Source organism: Phragmites australis, chromosome 3, assembly GCF_958298935.1.
Source record: "Phragmites australis chromosome 3, lpPhrAust1.1, whole genome shotgun sequence".
NCBI lineage: Eukaryota > Viridiplantae > Streptophyta > Magnoliopsida > Poales > Poaceae > Phragmites > Phragmites australis.
The window spans coordinates 9,446,220-9,463,370 of NC_084923.1; the positions used below are offsets into that span (position 1 = coordinate 9,446,220).

Consider the following 17,151-nt stretch of genomic DNA (forward strand, 5'->3'; position numbering starts at 1 on the left):
CTATCAGATGCTCCGATGAGGGAAATAGCACTACCAAGCGCTGTGCCGACGGATGGCACGCAAGAACAGCTTGTTCGTGGCACAACTGGCGGCAGTTGGGCGCCTTTGGCCGTGGCCAACGGGCGTTGACCTGTGGGCACGAGACAACAAACATTTCGCAGGCATGCCGTGATGGCTGGCTGGCGTCAGTCTCCCCTCTCGGCTTGCTTGAATGCAGGTAGGAATTTCCTCACCGAGCAGCCCGTGCCTCCATTCAATTTGCGTGTGTTTGGTTTTTGTAGTGGTGTAGCGTATATTTAGTGAGTTTTGATAGAATGGATTTGTTTAAGTCCTTTTCACCCTGAGCACACGTATATATCAGCTATATGATGCACTTTTTTATGTGCACCCTACATGATTTAATTGACTTGTTTCACAAATTATGAATATTTTTTGGTTGTCTTTCCACATGACAAACGCATATAGGCCAACTATTGACTATCATCGAGAATACGAAACAACCATATTAGCAACATAAACATCAACAGTATTAGAAACATTGCACATCGTTTCTGGCTGCATGATTCCTTGGTTAAACTGAGCGACGTGGCGTCTTGATCCTGGGTCGGTTCCATAAAAAAACAAGATGCTCTTCTTGTGAAAGCATCATCTTCAAAGCAACATCCTCTACTACAGGTACAACAATGCAAATTGACATATATAGGTTACAAACTAGCTTAGCAACTGATCTTTTTTCTTTTTTGAAATGCTTAGCAACTGATCTACTCTACATCACTGTTGTTCTCTACAATAATATTAGGCTCTAAACGACTTCTACGGTCAAGCAGCTGTGCATTGCAACCTGCCAAATTCAGAGTCACAGGTCGGCTGCAGTAAGCTATAGATCATAATTCTGGCAGTAGCTCAGCATTTTCTAGCATTGTCAATGGTATTTTTAGTCAGTGAAGCGTCTTCTTCACCCAGTGAGGACTTCTCCGCAATCTATCTTTCCATGACACAACAGAAAGCGTCATCTTCAAACAAGAATTCACATTGGATCTAAAACAGCGTCTGGAGAAATGTATAATGATCGGGAGTGGATTTACTTGTTTGGACAGAATCTGCTCAATGTCAAAGCTAAGCTCGGAGTTGATAGTAGCAACTTTCATGTACAAGAACTGCAAGTTCCAAATAGCATCAGAGTATTGGATGACATACTCCAAAGCAATTCAACTAAAGATGCACTAAAACTACCGTGACTTGTCGTTGTAATGACTACGCCATAGTTGATTATATCGTCAAGCATGACTGCCTTGCTAATGATCCGTGGGAAGGAATAAGACTATGTGCTAAGTACAGGAGTCTTTGAGAAGTTGCTTGCACCGAATAAAAAAAGAAGTTACCTTACTGCATCCTGGAACAAGATCTTGAAGAAGCTTCATTCTCTCACTTATCTTTTCCTCCTCGGTTGCAAAGAGTTTCATCAACTTCAAGCGTGAATAAAGAGCACAAAGTAGGTTCCTTTCAACCAGGGGCTCTCTCACAATATCCCACGGGGGGACAATTGCAGCAGGGCAAGATGAGGGGCACACCAACCCAGAGAAGATGTGGGACATAGATTCCCAATCCCTACAAGGGGGTCAGTCCCTAAAGGTATAGTTCTGGTCCACAATTAGGAGGGACCTGTCTTGATATCTGCCGATTCCTGGCCCAAGTTAACCTTCTCCCAAGAAACTGTCCATGATCCCCAATCTTGTGTTCAGTCTAAACAACCATCTTGGGTACCTGTTGACAATGAGATTTATGAAAGCTAACAGACTGATGTGACTGTTGAGCCTGAGGGAGAAAACTTTGACACCCTATCCCAAATCAGTTCCAAAACTAAGGAGGGAGATAGTTCCCAAAGGTGGGTTGCTATTCTCAAAACCATAAAAAACAGAACTTACAAGAGGAAGGGACCAACTGTGGCAACTAGAGCAAGTTCTAGGATCCCCAGGGATGGGGTTTTCATCCAAACCAAGGCTATGAAGAGAGCTCAGCAAAAGAATTCCACTACAGGTACCTCCTCAACTAATAATCAATTTACTATCTTGAACAATTCCTCCAATGAATTTATTGCTAATGTAATCTCAGAGCTAGACTTAGAAACTGATAATATTGATAATTAAATTGATACCTTTAAAGCTGAGTAAATAGCTAGGGCTAAAATTGTAGAAACAAGCTATATAGCTTTCCTGTAAAAACAACATGAGAGGGAAGTATCAAGGAAGGAGGAACTTGAACAGGATATGATCATGAATGTCATTGACAATTCTACCATAGGCTTTGACAACCATAATTTAGAATCTGGAGAAGCCCCAGGGAGGGGTTCTGAGCAAAAGAGAGGGAGGGGCATGCCAAAGAAAAAACACAAATGAGGATCTTCATCTGGAATGCTAGAGGGCTTAGCAAGGCAGCGAGAAGGAAACAAATTAAGGGCTATATCATGAAGAAAAAGTTGGATATCATAGGCATCCAGAAAACTGTGAAGAAGACCTTCACAGCTAAAGAACTTAAAGAAATTGCTGGCCCTGAAACCTTTGCTTGGAGGGTGCTCCCAGGGTCACTATAGGGGGGTCTTAGTGGGGGTCAGTGAAGACTTTTTGGAACTAGAGTATTGTGAGATCTACCAGTTATATATCCAAATTACTATAAGAATGAGAATCTCCAACCTTAGATGGGTGTTGTCTCAGTCTATGGCCCAACAGACCACAACACATCTAAAGAATTTGTATATGAATTGGAAAGTATCTGTGATAGAGTGTCACTGCAATCCTCTTTGGAGGTGATTTCAATCTCATTAGAGATGCTCAAGACAAGAATAACAGTAATATAGACAGAAATCTGATGGAACTCTTTAATACCTTCATTGCCAATTCTCACTTAAGGGAAGTGAGAAGGACTGATGCCAAATATACCTGGATTAACAAGGAATTAGATCTAGTTATGATTAATCTTGATAGGTACCTGAAAGGATCGAATAGTCCAAAAGGGGGGGTTGAATTGGGATATTAAATAAAACTTCTACCGCTTAAGCAAATAAAACTAAAAAGGAATGCGACTACGGGATTTAACAAGATAACTAATTAAGCAAAAATAACCAAGAGAGAAAAATCTTAAAGAAGAACTTGCAATAGTAACAATGCTCAAAGTAAGATGTGAGAAAGTAAATAGTTGGAGAAGAGAACACCGATTTTTTCCCGAGGTTTCGAGAAGTTGGCACTTCCCCCTAGTCCTTGTTAGAGCATCCACCAAGGATGTAGCCCCCCCTTGAATCACCAAGGCTCAAGTGCTCCCTCTTGATTACCCCTTCTCCATCTCCGGATTGGCGGGTATCAAACCAAGTACACCTTCTTTTCCCGGGGCTCCCACAATTCCTCCAAGAGCTCACCGAGAAATCCTCCGATCACCAAGACAGTCTAGGTGTTGCCAACCACCAAGAGTAACAAGCCTCAAGCTTTACTTGATAAAGACCAAACCTAGACAACAGCTAGATGCACACTTGTTACTCCTCAAGCACTCAAGAAATCCTTAATCTTCAACTAAGAACTTTGAATTTACACAAGTGCTCTCTCTCTTGCTTCTAAATGACACACCAAGTGTATGAGCTGCTACATGGTCGCAAGAGCTACTGAGAGTTACAAATGGGTGGGTATTTATAGGCTAAGAATCGAAAATTAGCCGTTGCCTAACAACTCAGAATTTTTCTTAACGTCGGACGGTCCGGTGTGAATAACACGCTTCACATCGGAATATCCGGTGCTAATACTTCTGACAAAATAGCCGTTAACTGTTCCATTAGCCGTTAAACCTCCGGTGATTAATCCTGACTTACGACGGATCATCCGGCGCATTGAAATGGGCCAGATGATAGTTTGCAACCTCTCTGTGTAAATTCATCCGGTGATCATGTTTTGCTACGCCGGACTATCCGGTGTGTAGAATTAGTTCTGGACTACACTGCTTTCTATTTCTCCGGTGATTTCACCTTTCGAACGCCGGACTATCCGGCGTGGTCTTCAACAAATTTTCAAGTCAGAACTCTTAGGAATTTACTCCGGTGAACTCACTCTTGATACAGAGGATCATCCGGTGAATTGAAGTTTCGCTGAATTTATTTGTTTCAAAACCATTTTGAGTTCTAACTTCTAGATTTTGATCAAAAAGCTTTTTGAGATTGACCTAGCAATATAAAGTCACAAGTGTGCATCGACTGTGTCTAGACTTACCTAGGTCAAGCTACAACTCTTAACCCCTCTTTATAGTATGGTCAAAAGACTAAATAGAAATAGAATCTATACTACTCTAAGTGTCCTTCATCTCCTTGTGACACTCAGATCTAGAAGATCCTTATCCTTCAAGTTTCGGTCCTTTGATCGTCCATATAAGCCTTTTAACGGGCAAGAGTATCAAGGCATCATTGTCAAATAAATTTTCTTTATCCTTTACACTGCTCAAAAGCTCAAATGTTAGTCACAATGATATGGTTGTCATTAATCACCGAAACTGTTACCTCTTTCTTAAGGGCCTAGATGCTACAGTACCTAATGTCAAGTGACTGAAACATCATTCCCTCTGTGTCATGCATGCAGCTTGACTAGGATTAGCTCATACCACAACCCAATTATATTAGATTCAGGGTTAGCTACTTCACCTTTGAAAGGCAGTGGCTTTTAGCTGACAACTTCAAAGAGCTAGTTTGTGAGAGATGGTTGGAGAAGAAAGATAAAAGACATGTTAATAGATATTCTGTGGAAATGTGGCGTGGTAGCCTCTGTGACTCTAGATAGTATATGAGAGGTGACACAGACAACATGCCGGGGAACAGAATAAGAATAAGCCGGAGATGTTGGCTCAACTGGCGGTGCTAGATGGTAAAATAGATTCTGAAGGTTTATCCTCGGTGGAATGGGAGAATAGATACAATTTAGAACAAAATCTTGAGAAAATTCTCTCCATGGAGGAGATCTACTGGAAGCAAAAATGTGGGCAGACCATGATGAAAGAGGGTGACAATAATACAAGGTTTTTTCACCTCTTGGCCAATGGAAGGAGGAAGAACTTGATATTGTCTATAGAGACTGATCAAGGCCAGATCACCTCTCAAAACCAAATCAAATATCATATTTATGACTTCTACAAAATTCTTTTTGGGTCGGATTGCAGAAAAGGTTTAAATTTATCTAACTCCTTTTGAGACAACCATGACAAGCTACCTCTTGTTGCCTCAGACGCTTTGATCCACCTCTTTTCTGACTAGGAGGTGGAAAAGAACTTTAGGGATATGAAAGAAGACTCTGCTCCTAGGCTTAATGGTTTCACTGCCACCTTCTTCAAGGTTTTCTGGGATTGGATCAAGGATGACATCTTTGATATGTTAAAAGATTTTCATGCTGGGAGGTTGGATTTGAAGAGAATCAACTATGAGCTCATAACCCGGATCCCTAAGGTCAAGAAGGCTAACACCATTAAACAATACAGACCCATATGTCTCCCCAACATTGATTATAAGGTCTTTGCCAAGGTCCTAAAAAATAGACTCTTCCCATTAGCAAATGAGGTTATTGGTGCAAGTCAAACAAACTTTATTAAAGGTAGTAACCTTTTGGAGGGAGTGGTGGTTCTCCATGAAGTAATCCATGAATTAAAGAAAACGAGATAATAAGGGTTGTTGGTCAAGATAGACTTGAAAAAACTTATGACAAGGTAAAATGGAGTTACCTGGAAGATGTCATGAGGGGAAGGGGTTCCCCCATGTGTGGATTCAACGGGTTATGCAATTTGTTCTGGGGGGTAGAGTATATTAATGATCAAATAGAGCCATATTTTAGAACCTACCAGAGCCTAAGACAATAATTCCCTACCCCCTTGCTTTTCAACATTGCAGCAGATACTTTGAATGCTCTGATGGACAAAGCTGCAACAAAAGGTTAGCTCAAGGGGGTTCTAGATCACCTGATCCTAGGGGGATCACTTATGTTCAATATGATGATGATATAATCTTGATGGCTGATGGGTCTGACAGCTCTATTCTCACTCTCAAGATCATTCTTTACTGTTTTGAATGGCTATCTGGGATCAAAATTAATTTTCACAAAAGTGAAGTCTTTGCTTTTGGGATGGATCAGCATCAGCAGGAAAAGGTGTCCAACATGCTTAACTACAAATTAAGGCAGCTTCCTTTGAAATACTTCGGCATCCCTGTCTCTAATCATCATCTAGGGATTGCTGCCTCCTCTGACCTTCTTTCAAAGATGATTAAAAGGTTATACCCATGGAAGGGTAAAAACTTAACTTATGGGGTAAACTAACTTTGATAAACTCTTACTTGACCAATTTGCCCATGTGTACCATAGGTTTTTACCTCCTGCCTAAAGGGATTTACAAGAAGACGGACACTATTAGATCTAAGTTCTTTTGGAGGGGTGCTAACAATGTGAACAAATACAATATGGTCCAGTGGGAAGCTGTATGCAGGCGTAAGGACTATGGGGGTCTAGGCATTTTGAATACTATTGCCATGAATGAGTGCTTGTTGCTTAAATGGGTTTGGAAAATTTCCTTTGGATTTGAGGACATCTGGTTCAAATTTCTCAAAGACAAATACATGCCAGAGGGTAATTTCTTCACTTCTAGACAGAGAGGCTCATCCTAGTTTTGGCAGGACTTACACAAAGTTAAACATCTCTTCCACTTTGGGGTTGAGTATAAAGTTAATAATGGTACCAAGGTTTGCTTCTAGAAAGATGTGTGGCTAGGTAAAACTCCTCTGAAAACCCAATTCCCTAACCTCCTTGACCTGTGTGTTGACTCAGAGCTCCTTGTATCTGATTGTTGGGTCAACAATGAGTGGGATCTGTAGTTTAGAAGGAGCCTGACTACTAATGATTTGCTCCAGTGGGAGGAACTGATGCACAAGCTATAGTGCATCCAATTGATTGATAAGGAGGATGAGGTGATCTAGAAGATATAGCCCATCAACGCTCAGTCACGGCCCAGCCCGCTCGAGCAACCTATTAGCGCAAGTGGTCCATCATCACGCACGCCAGCCTGAGACCACAAGCTCGATGTGCCTCAGCCGTTGGATCGAATCCTACGCCTGTGTGCACATTTCGCCAGATCAAAAACTCATGGCAGCATCGGGTGCTCTAACCCTAGCGTCATTCTCCTTCCTCTCCTCCGAAATCCCGCACCAGCATACATGAGAGAGGGCAAAAAGCGGCGGCCGAGTCAAATTTGGCAACGCATCGCTAGCGACGAGAAAAGAAAAGGAGAGAGATAAGGATGCTTAGATGAGAGGGAGAGGGCGGAAGTGGAGGTTCATGAGTTGAGACACAAGTTAATAGGGGGTGGAGGTAACGTAGCACGAGTTGACATGCATGTAAGCAAACACTCTGCTTTTCGGGATTGTACCCATCGGGTGAGCTAGGATGTGGGATATGCAGTGAGCCAAATAACCCCTTGGGGGTGTGTTTGGTTATGCAAATCTCTTCAAGCCTGGTCTGTGGATGCATATAATATTAGAGAAAAGTGTATTTGGTTGTCCGTATCTACGGCATCATCCTGGTCCGGGAGTGAAGCTCGATTTGAGCTTCACTCTGTAGCCTGGTCCGACGGATGCAGGCTATGTATCGACTCATGCAAGAGAGTTTATTTGTCGGTGTCGTAAAATCATTTTCATGTGAGTAGCTACAAAATTTTAATTATTGCATTGCTCATGCAGCTCATATTCAGTCAACCAAACAAAAAACTCAGTTCAATTTATCCAAATAGATATAACCAATCAAACACTTTTTTTTTAACAAATATGACTCTGCTCAATCTATTTTTACCCAACATGCTTATACAATACAAATCTATGCAACCTCGTAACCAAATACACCCTTGTTGCATCTTCTCATAGCAGTAGTTCCACAAGTGGTTTGGATCTTTGGATGAGTGCCAGTCATACCTGGGGAAATTAACAATAGCCTTATCGCACCTTATCTTACTGACACAGTGGCATGGCGTCAATGCTGCACTTGAACCATGGATAAAGATCGATCACAGATTAAGGAATTCGAGGTTTCTTTCTCCCACCAAATGCTGATTGCGGCCGCCGCGTCGGCAATCCACCCAGAACGGCGCTACCCTCGCCCGCTCTTTCTGCCAAGGCCCAAGTGCCAACTCGCCGGCCCCAGCGCAAGCGGTTCTTGCCCAAAATCATATGCGATTGAACCTTTTCCCCCGTGTGCCAGTGCCGGTCTATGGATGGGTTCGTGCTTCGCGGTCACGAGCCACGGCTCGACTTTCTTAAAGACGTTATCTCGGAGCATCCCATCCCGCGGTCCACAGTCCACAAACGGGGAGTTCATGCGGTCAAACCGACGCACCGTGCGCGTTGCTGTGACTGCAAAGGGAACCAACCGGTTGCTTAACACGGGAACGGGCAAACGACCAAAATCCTTGACGCGCGTGCTGGGAATCCCACGAAACGCACGCCATCTGCCGGCAAAACAGCCGGAACCGAGAAACACCGCCGCTTTGAACCGGCGTCCGCAGGCCGCTCGACAGAGGTTAGAGAGCCGAGACTCCGAGAGCGTGTTTTTTTTTTTTTTGAAATTAGTACTGGCCAGTAACAAAAGCTACATTGATGGGTACAAAACAGATACATAAGTGAAGGATATAGAGGGAAATCTGTCCTAGCCAACTTGCGAAGAGGACCCTAGAAAGAGAATAAATTACAGATAAACCTTTGAGGACATCAGTGCTTGGCAAAGCCGCCTCGCATCGCCGGACTTCCTCACCACTGACACATATGCCGGAGAAGAAAGAAGATGTCAGGCAGGAGACCAAGATTAGAAGAAGCACCATCATACAAAGGCTTTTAAATGAGACGCAATAGTATCCCACCACTGAATACGAGAATGAAGAACCTATGAACTTCCATCGGCTACTCGCCGCACCACCACACTTCATGTAGCCACTCCTCCACATATAACACACCACGCCACCATTGCTATTGCCTCTAGCCGAAGCACTGAACAGCATATAACTCCTGAAAAACCTATGGAATCAACAGACTCCAGCCTCACCGACCTGTCGGCAGCACCGAAGTGAGCACCACCGAGGTGGGGAAGAGGCCGGAGGGACTTATTATCAGGCAGCGACGTCACCACCACCTCACCATCGCCACTAGAAAACCTAACCCTAGGTGACTTTCACATCAACGAAGCCCCTAGGGACACCAACCTAGACAAACCTAGACCTATACCCTCGTCTCCGAGCGTCGATCCACTCGTTCCCCGCTCGCTCCGGTGCCAGAGGCCATTGGAGGAGGGGGGACGACTGAATCGACACCAGAGCGAAAGTCATCTTTTGATAATCTTTTTTTTCTAGTAGTAGGAGAAAGTCGTCCTGTGTTCTCGATGATATCCACTATGAGAGGAACCTGTCAAGAGCATGCTCTGCCTAATCGTTAGACATCACAATCTAGGTGCAAATTAATTAATCTAAATATACTTACCGACTCTTCTTAGTTGAAGTAATAATACTATTTTTAAAAAATATTTAATTTTAGAAAAATAATATTATTAAATAAATAAATAAGTCGGTAGGTACTTTAATTAATTTGCATCCGCAATCACATCCCAGCCGCCGCCCATCCCTCAAGAGAAAACAAACATAATAAGAAAAGCGAAGGGAAAAATCAAATCCCATTTCATTTCGTTTCCGCGTCAGCCGTCACTACTCCACTCCATTTCCGCGTGGGTGCTGCGGCGTGCGGAAGTCAACTGAGCCGAGCGCCGCCGCTCCCTCTCCTCCTTCCTCCGCCCCGAAGTCCAAAAATCCCCCAAAATCCAGTGGGTTCCGGCCCAAATCCCGCAGCGATGTTCGGCGACTCCGACGGATCCAAGGACCCCAGCTCCGGGGCGCCGCCGTCCAACCCCCCCGAGCCGCCCTTCCCCAACCGCGAGCTCACGCTCAGCAGCTACCTCTGCGACAAGCCGCCCCTCGCCTCCGCCGCGGCGGCGGGCCGCTCCTCGCCGCCCAACCCCGCGGCCGCTACCCCCGCCGACGACGCCGGCGCCAACGCCAAGCTCTGCGTCGAGCGCGACTTCCTCAACCTCTCCACCCCCAAGCGCGGGGATCCGCCCGGCGACGACTCGTCCGTGGTTGGGGGTAAGAAGCCCCGCCTCGACTCCCTCCAGCTATCGCTCTCCCTTCCCTCGGACGCGCCCGCGCCGCCGTCCTCCTCCCAGCCGCCTTCGCAGCTCGCGTCCCTCCTACCGGCCGCCGCCCTTCCGGTTGATGGCGATCTGCGGGCCGCCGCCGCGCCGCCCCCCAGGCGGACCTACAGCGCCACGACGGGGCGCACCCGGAGCATCAACTCCGACGACATGTCCTACTCCTACTCGGTGTTCTCGCACAACCCGAGCTGCTCCCTCACGCACAACTCCACCGACATCTACGCCGCCGGGGAGGGCACCAACGGCTCCGTCCACAGCCGATTCAACTTCCGCCCCATGGGGGACGGCAGCGTCGCCTTCGCCACGGCGCCTCTCAAGGAGGGCACGCCGTCCTTCTTCCCCACAGAGCTCCCCGCGAGGATGGTAGCGCCGGTGGCATCGGTGCCCAGCACGGGCGGCAGCTTCGATGGCAGCCGTGGCGGGCTGCACGCTTGGCGGCCTGAAAGGATCCTGCGGGAGATCGTGTCGGACTCCGTGGCTGCCATGGCGCAGGTACTGCAGGATTTCCCGAGCGAAACGCTGGAGGTGCTGCGGGAGGCGGTACGGGGCATGATTGATGCTCCGGAGAAGAGGGATGAGCTGGCCAGCCTGCAGCGGAAGCTGGAGCGTCGATCGGACCTGACCGCCGAGGCCCTGGGGCGAGCGAATAAGACGCAGCTGGAGATCCTTGTGGCGATCAAGACTGGTATGGCTGTGTTTGTCACTGGTAAGGGACGAGTATCAAGCAGCGAGCTTGCGGAGATGTTCCTGATGACGCGGTGCCGCAATCTTAACTGCAAGAGCGCACTCCCAGTGGACGACTGTGAATGCAAGATTTGCGCCACCAGGAAAGGGTTCTGCAGTGCTTGCATGTGCCCTGTCTGCCAGAAGTTCGATTGTGCTGCAAATACCTGCAGCTGGGTTGGGTGTGATGTCTGCTCCCACTGGTGCCATGCTGCATGCGCGCTGGAGAGGAACTTGATCAGGCCAGGGCCGACACTGAAAGGGGCGATGGGCACTACTGAGATGCAGTTCCAGTGCCTCGGTTGCAACCATGCTTCTGAGATGTTTGGATTCGTTAAAGAGGTGTTCAATTGTTGTGCGGAGAACTGGGCTGCTGAAACGCTGATGAAAGAGATGGACTTTGTTAGGAGGATTTTTGCTGCTAGTGAGGATTTCGAGGGGAAGGGGCTTCATGCCAGGGCTGAAGAGGTCCTTAGCATGCTTTCAAAGAAAACCATTTCCCCTTCGGGCGCAACAAAAAGCATGCTTCAGTTCTTCAAATGTGAGATTGCTTTACTCCTTTACATTCTAGCATGCCATATTACAAACTTGAGTTATCTAAATGCATTGTTGCTTGCTTCATCATTCATACTAGCATGATCATCAGTGTAGGAACTTCATGCACTTTTGTTAACTTGTTAGGCATAGACACTTCTCTTTATATATTTCCAGATACACACATGTTCTGTCTGTCACATTCTTGTAATCATTTATCATTTGTTTGTCATGTTATTTATCCTTCTGTGTGGCACTATTGCTGATGAAATTCTGATCATATGTTTAATTTTTTGCATGTTTGCTGATGAAGTTCTTGCACAAAATATTGAATCCCTTTATTTAGAATATCGCTATCATAATTGCGAGACTGGACACTCTTTTTCCTGAGTGACTTAAGTCTGGAGTTTGCATGACCAAAAGATAATAGCACTGCCTATACTCTATTTGTACGAACGAACCTTTAAATTTCTTTGGTCAACAATTCCTTTTCAGACTTCAGTTGAACAACATATGGATGAACTAAACCACGAGTTATTGAGGGCTTGAGGTCCTTGGGTCTACTTGTATTTTGTAGTCCAATATTATCAATTCTGATGCTAAGCTCATTGTAGAATCCTCCTAGACAGACCAGGCAATTCTGTTAGTCATGCACTGGTGCGTTGGATTTCTAATCACAGCAAAAATGTCAAACATTATTTAAAAAGAAAAATGTACATATTGTTGAAACTAAAAACTTTGGTTTTCCTAGCTGTCCCCACAAATGGTAATTCTAAGTAATCAGATTTTTGTGATGCATCAGAATTAAGAATGCTGATGCCATTCTATATAGACAGTAAATCGACTTGTGCTATGGTTTTATAGAATTTATCAAGTGCTGAGCTGTAGCTAACCTTTCATTTCCACAGATGGGGTTACGGACTACTCTGTTACCGGTAGCAAGTCCAAGGGTGTATTGGCGGTGGCCCAGACGAGTCAATCTACAGATATGCTTCATTTTCAAACTCCTACCATCACTCCACCAAAACCATCGTTCAACTTTAAGCCCAGCACTTCCATTCTTGATACACAGCTAGATGCGCTTAAGGCCAGCCCAAAACCACTCTCTATTGAACCCCATTTCAGCTCCACTTCAAAGGATGATGACTCCTCTAGCCTCGAAACCATCGTCAAGTGTAAGGAAGCTGAGGCAAAACTCTTCCAGAAACTGGCTGACGATGCCAGGAAGGAAGTAGAGAACTATCACCAAATCATCCGCACCAAGACTCAGAAGCTGGAGGAGGAGTATGCCACAAAGCTGGCAAAGCTGTGCTTCCAAGAGACAGAGGAGAAGAGGAGGAAGAAGATGGAGGAGCTCAAGATGCTCGAGAATTCACACTATGACTACCACAAGATGAAACTGCGGATGCAGACCGAAATCCAGGGCTTGCTTGAGCGGATGGAAGCCACAAAGAAGATGTGGGTATAGACTACAGTTAACAATTGTCTGCTGCTGCGTAGTAGTAGTAGTAGTAGTACCTGATGTGTTGTTGTTCATTAGGGGAGCTTCTGAATTGTTGTATTCCTTCTTCATCTTGTGTTATGAGCTACCTGTTGTAACTTGTAAGTGGATGCCTAACCTTGCGCTGGCAGATATTACTTGCCAGCATTCAGTTAATGGTTTTTCAGTTTGTGCTGTATCATTGCAGATATTTTTGATGTGCAAAACAAAGTTGTTGGGTCACGACTTTGACATGTTGCTCCCAATGCTATCGTCGGCATCTCCATGAGACTGTCCCCATGTGCTGCTCATCGTCATTTTTCTTCTGTTATTTTCGGGGTGGTTTCTGGCCCGAGGAATTGAATGGATTGATATATTATCACCTCATCCCTTATAACATCTGGTTTGAGGATTGATATATTATCACCTCGTCCCCTGCAATAATTGGTTTGAGGAATGGAATATATTACTACCTCCGTTCTCGAACCGATATGGTTTAGGAATATATGCAGTTAAATTTTAAAAACTTTAATCACTAATACACTTAAAAGTATTAAGATTTATCACGTGAAAATATTAAAAATAGATTTGTCATGAAAAGTATTTTGAGTTAATTATGTTTTCAATAACTTATGATAATAAATACTTAGAAAAAAACAATAGTCAAAGGCATACATTAGAATTTTTGTCCATGTCCTAAATAACAAATAAAAAATAATAGAGTTAGTATCACTATCACTCATCTCTTGTAATACGGGCGTGTCTACTATAAACATAAGAAATGGTGTCGTCCTGCAAATAACACAATGGTCCCGTGATCTGCCTGTTCCGTTGTTCTCCCTTGATCGTATCTTTATGGGGGCCACCGCTACAAGTTGCCGTCCTCTCGAACTTTGAGCGCGTCACCGGCCGGTGACCACCGATGACAGTTGACAGCCGGTGCAAGTTGGTACTCCAGCTTGCCATCGCAGCTCTTGTTGCTGCCTGTTTGGGAATCATGGTCTCTTGGTGGTCGTGGACAGCCGTCAGCCGCTACCTCTAGCTCGCCGCCCCGGCGCCGCGACCACCGATTGCAGCGGCGGCGCCGGCGCCGGCAGAGGAGGCGTGTCCGTATCTGCCCTGCCAGCCACAATGCATTCCACAGTTGAAAACGTACGAAGCTTTTCTAGCGTAGTGAGATGAGTAAACATATCTCTGGCTCTCGCTCATACAAACTGTGTACAAAAAAAAAATTCTTGCGTACACGAAACAATAGGAGTCTGATCAAAGCAAGACCGCGATGACGATCTGATCAATATCAAACAGGACCAAGAAATCTCGAAAGAAGAAGAAGAAGTAGCCTGACGAATTACACCAGTCTAGTCGATGGATCACTCAGAGCCTAAGCGTGAGATCGGGCTCCTCGCCGACCTGCACGACGACGCTACTGACCGAGTTGAGGGCCGCACTGCCCGCCGGCGCGGCCGTGGCAGTTGGTCTGAAGCTGCCGGGCCAGCCGAAGCTCGCCTCCTCGTCGCCCACGAAGAACGGCATCGGGCTAAGCAGCCCCCGCGCGGGCCTCACCTCGGCGCTGTCGTGGTGCCGATGCTGCTCCAGGTGCGCCGCCGACGCGTGCGCCTGGATGCCGATGGGGTACAGGCCGGAGCCGTACAGCGGCAGGGACGCCACGTCGGCGTAGTAGCCGTAGGGGACGGCGGCGTCGAGCCGCAGCGCGCGGCGGGCCAGCGTGCGCTCACGTCGGTGCGCGTTCTGGTGCCCCCCCAGCGCCTGCGAGCTGAAGAACTTCCGCTGGCAGTAATTGCACGTGAAAACGCGCGCCGGCTCTCTGGCCGCCGCGGCTGTGGCCTGCGCGCCTTCTCCGCCGCCGTTGCTGGTGTCGGTGGTGCTCGACTCGGTGGCGGCGGCGGCGACGGTGAGCGAGAGGTCGAGACTGACCAGGCCTGAGGAGTTGGACGCCTCGGTGTTGGACGCCGCCTGGCTGCTGATCTCGGACTCTTCGTCGCACGGTTCTTGGCACATCTCTTTGCTGTTCATGTCTGAATGATCGCAGCAATCTTTTCACTCGTCACTTGGTTTCTTGTCTCACCTGCATTCAGACAACACATCGGCTCATTTTAGTAAGGATGTCTGCGTGGCTCTGATAAGATGCTCTGGATCATGATTCTTCTGTGAACATGGAAGGTTAGGTAAGTACAGAAACACAGATGCATGCATCCATGATGAAGCCATAAAGCATGCATTATCCTGAAGGGTAGAGGGAGAAGTTTATGTAAGAGAAGACCACTTTGTGAGATGTGTTCATGCATAAATTAAGCAGAATTCCAGTGTTTTCAGTCTCCGTTGCACTCATTGGCTTGCTTGCCAGTGTGCTGTTCTTGACTTCTTGTCAGTATGGTGATCATGAGTTCATTACGAACTCCTGCTCAACAAATGACAAACTGACTATTTACAGATGAGCGTGTCTAATCAAACAGCCTTGTGGATAAACTATGAAGTCTGAAATGACTCTTTTGGAACTGCTTGTAGTTTATGTAATCCTGAAGATAAGTATTGCTTATCCTTATGGACTAGAGGCTGTCCATTGAGCATGATACCAATTTCTAAAGCTGCTAATAACTTATCTTGTGTTAGAGGGGGAAATTATGTTTGCTAAATTATTGAGATAAAGAGTAAGCACTGCAAATTTAATGCAAATAAGGGGGAGTGCAAAGCAGCAAATGGGGCATCCTAGCCTATTTCCAGATTGCTCTAGTTTCTGCTCAACAATCATGAGAAGCATCCGATTCATTGTTAGGCCTGGATATGCTACTTTTAATTCCAAGTTTGAAGACAAACATATGAAAAGCATGCCTTCCTTTCGGGTCTGAGAATCTCCAAAATGGAACCTTATCTAATAGAAAAGGCCAAGAATAGCATATTCAGTAGTTATCAGAAAAGATGGAAGCCTGTTGTTCCCATCTAACCACATTTAGTTAAACTATGGTGTTCTCTAGATAATAAACTCACCGGCTCAGAATACACCACGTAACCCCTTTCAGTTAAATATGGCGTTCTCCAGGATAAACTACCAGAGCAAGTGTAAATGCTGAAATTACTAGTAGAAATATTCGAATAAAGTGAGGCATCATAAACTCTCTAAGATGGAGTGCTGCATGATACATCTCAGAAAATTTATCTTGTTTTGGCTAGATAAGTTAGCAAATCATTTGGATCAGAGATTTTTTTCCCCAAAAAACAAATTTGGATCAGAGATTAAAAAAACAAAATTGGATAAGAGATCAAGCTTTTTTTTTTTTTTGCGACGAGAGATCAAGCTAATTTTGCGAAACAGAAATATCGGAACAAGATATCACCTAACTCATCAGCTGCACCTGTACTATCACAACAATAACACGATAGAACTTAGACTAACTAGCAACATGCAAACATTTTTTTTACATAGATGCCAAATATGATAATTCAACTACCATGTCTATTAACTTGAAGAAACAACCCTAGGATTGAATGGATTATCAAAGCAAAAAGCTTGAAAGAGCTTAATGAGTGCAAGACCTGGAGGAATCAAAACTCATCAGAACCCAAATTCTTCTGAAGTCCCTTCTGGTTCAACTGAGCATGCATAGAGAATCATTCAGAGAACCAAGAACACTACAATGAACTGCAGAGATCCGAGAATTCAAGAACAGCAGCAAAGAAAGAAGAGAATCACTAATTTCTATAGCAACTGATACTGCAAGTAAAGCAGAATTACCTCGAACACCCAGAAGCTGAATTCTGCACCTCACTTCACTTCACCAAACCCGAAGATGCCAAGAAACCAGCGAGCTCAGGCCATGGCTCCTAGCAATTGACCCTAGTGTTCACCAAAGGGGGCACAGAGAGAGAGAGAGAGAGAGAGAGAGAGAGAGAGAGAAACCACTTAGCAAAGTGAGGAAGAGGGGTGAAGTGGTGCGGGGTGGTGTTCCAGTTAAAGTGGCACCCCTACTGTGATGTTTGATTATGGAAAGCAGAGGTTTGGTAAATTACTGGTAGGGGATGTAGGACAGTGCTCAGAGTGGTACAAGAAAGAGGATGTACCTGCACTGCACTAAAGATGCATCAGGATATTATTGGTATACACCTCACCTTTTTTTCTTTTTTCTTTATACCATCACCACCACCATCCAA

General features: G+C 45.5%; 2 protein-coding genes across 4 annotated transcripts; one reads left to right on the forward strand and one right to left on the reverse strand.

The window, feature by feature from the left end:
• The first annotated feature begins 9,700 nt into the window (after positions 1 to 9,700).
• Positions 9,701 to 13,186, forward strand: LOC133912006 (protein TITANIA-like). The gene is made up of 2 exons (XM_062354525.1): positions 9,701 to 11,511; positions 12,413 to 13,186. Exons 1-2 carry the CDS (start codon positions 9,888 to 9,890, stop codon positions 12,970 to 12,972), a joined length of 2,184 nt encoding a protein of 727 aa, XP_062210509.1. The 5' UTR covers positions 9,701 to 9,887; the 3' UTR covers positions 12,973 to 13,186.
• A 974-nt stretch (positions 13,187 to 14,160) lies between these two features.
• On the reverse strand, positions 14,161 to 17,151 carry LOC133912007 (zinc finger protein 4). 3 transcript variants are annotated; one of them, XM_062354527.1, is made up of 3 exons: positions 16,736 to 17,151; positions 16,537 to 16,593; positions 14,161 to 15,070 (listed from the first exon to the last, which is right to left on the reverse strand). In XM_062354527.1, the coding sequence occupies exon 3, from the start codon at positions 15,016 to 15,018 to the stop codon at positions 14,359 to 14,361; it is 660 nt and encodes a 219-aa protein (XP_062210511.1). In that variant the 5' UTR covers positions 15,019 to 15,070; positions 16,537 to 16,593; positions 16,736 to 17,151; the 3' UTR covers positions 14,161 to 14,358. The 3 variants fall into 3 exon arrangements, with proteins under 3 accessions (XP_062210511.1, XP_062210513.1, XP_062210512.1); XM_062354529.1 differs by having other exon boundaries at positions 16,537 to 16,642; XM_062354528.1 differs by lacking the exon at positions 16,537 to 16,593 and having other exon boundaries at positions 16,736 to 17,149.

Bases quoted from the DNA above. Each gene is read 5' to 3' on its own strand.
- LOC133912007 (XM_062354527.1), bottom strand. From the start codon at position 15,018: ATGAACAGCAAAGAGATGTGCCAAGAACCGTGCGACGAAGAGTCCGAG.
- LOC133912006 (XM_062354525.1), top strand. From the start codon at position 9,888: ATGTTCGGCGACTCCGACGGATCCAAGGACCCCAGCTCCGGGGCGCCG. The intron at 11,512-12,412 runs GTGAGATTGCTT...TCATTTCCACAG, and splicing joins CATGCTTCAGTTCTTCAAAT to ATGGGGTTACGGACTACTCT.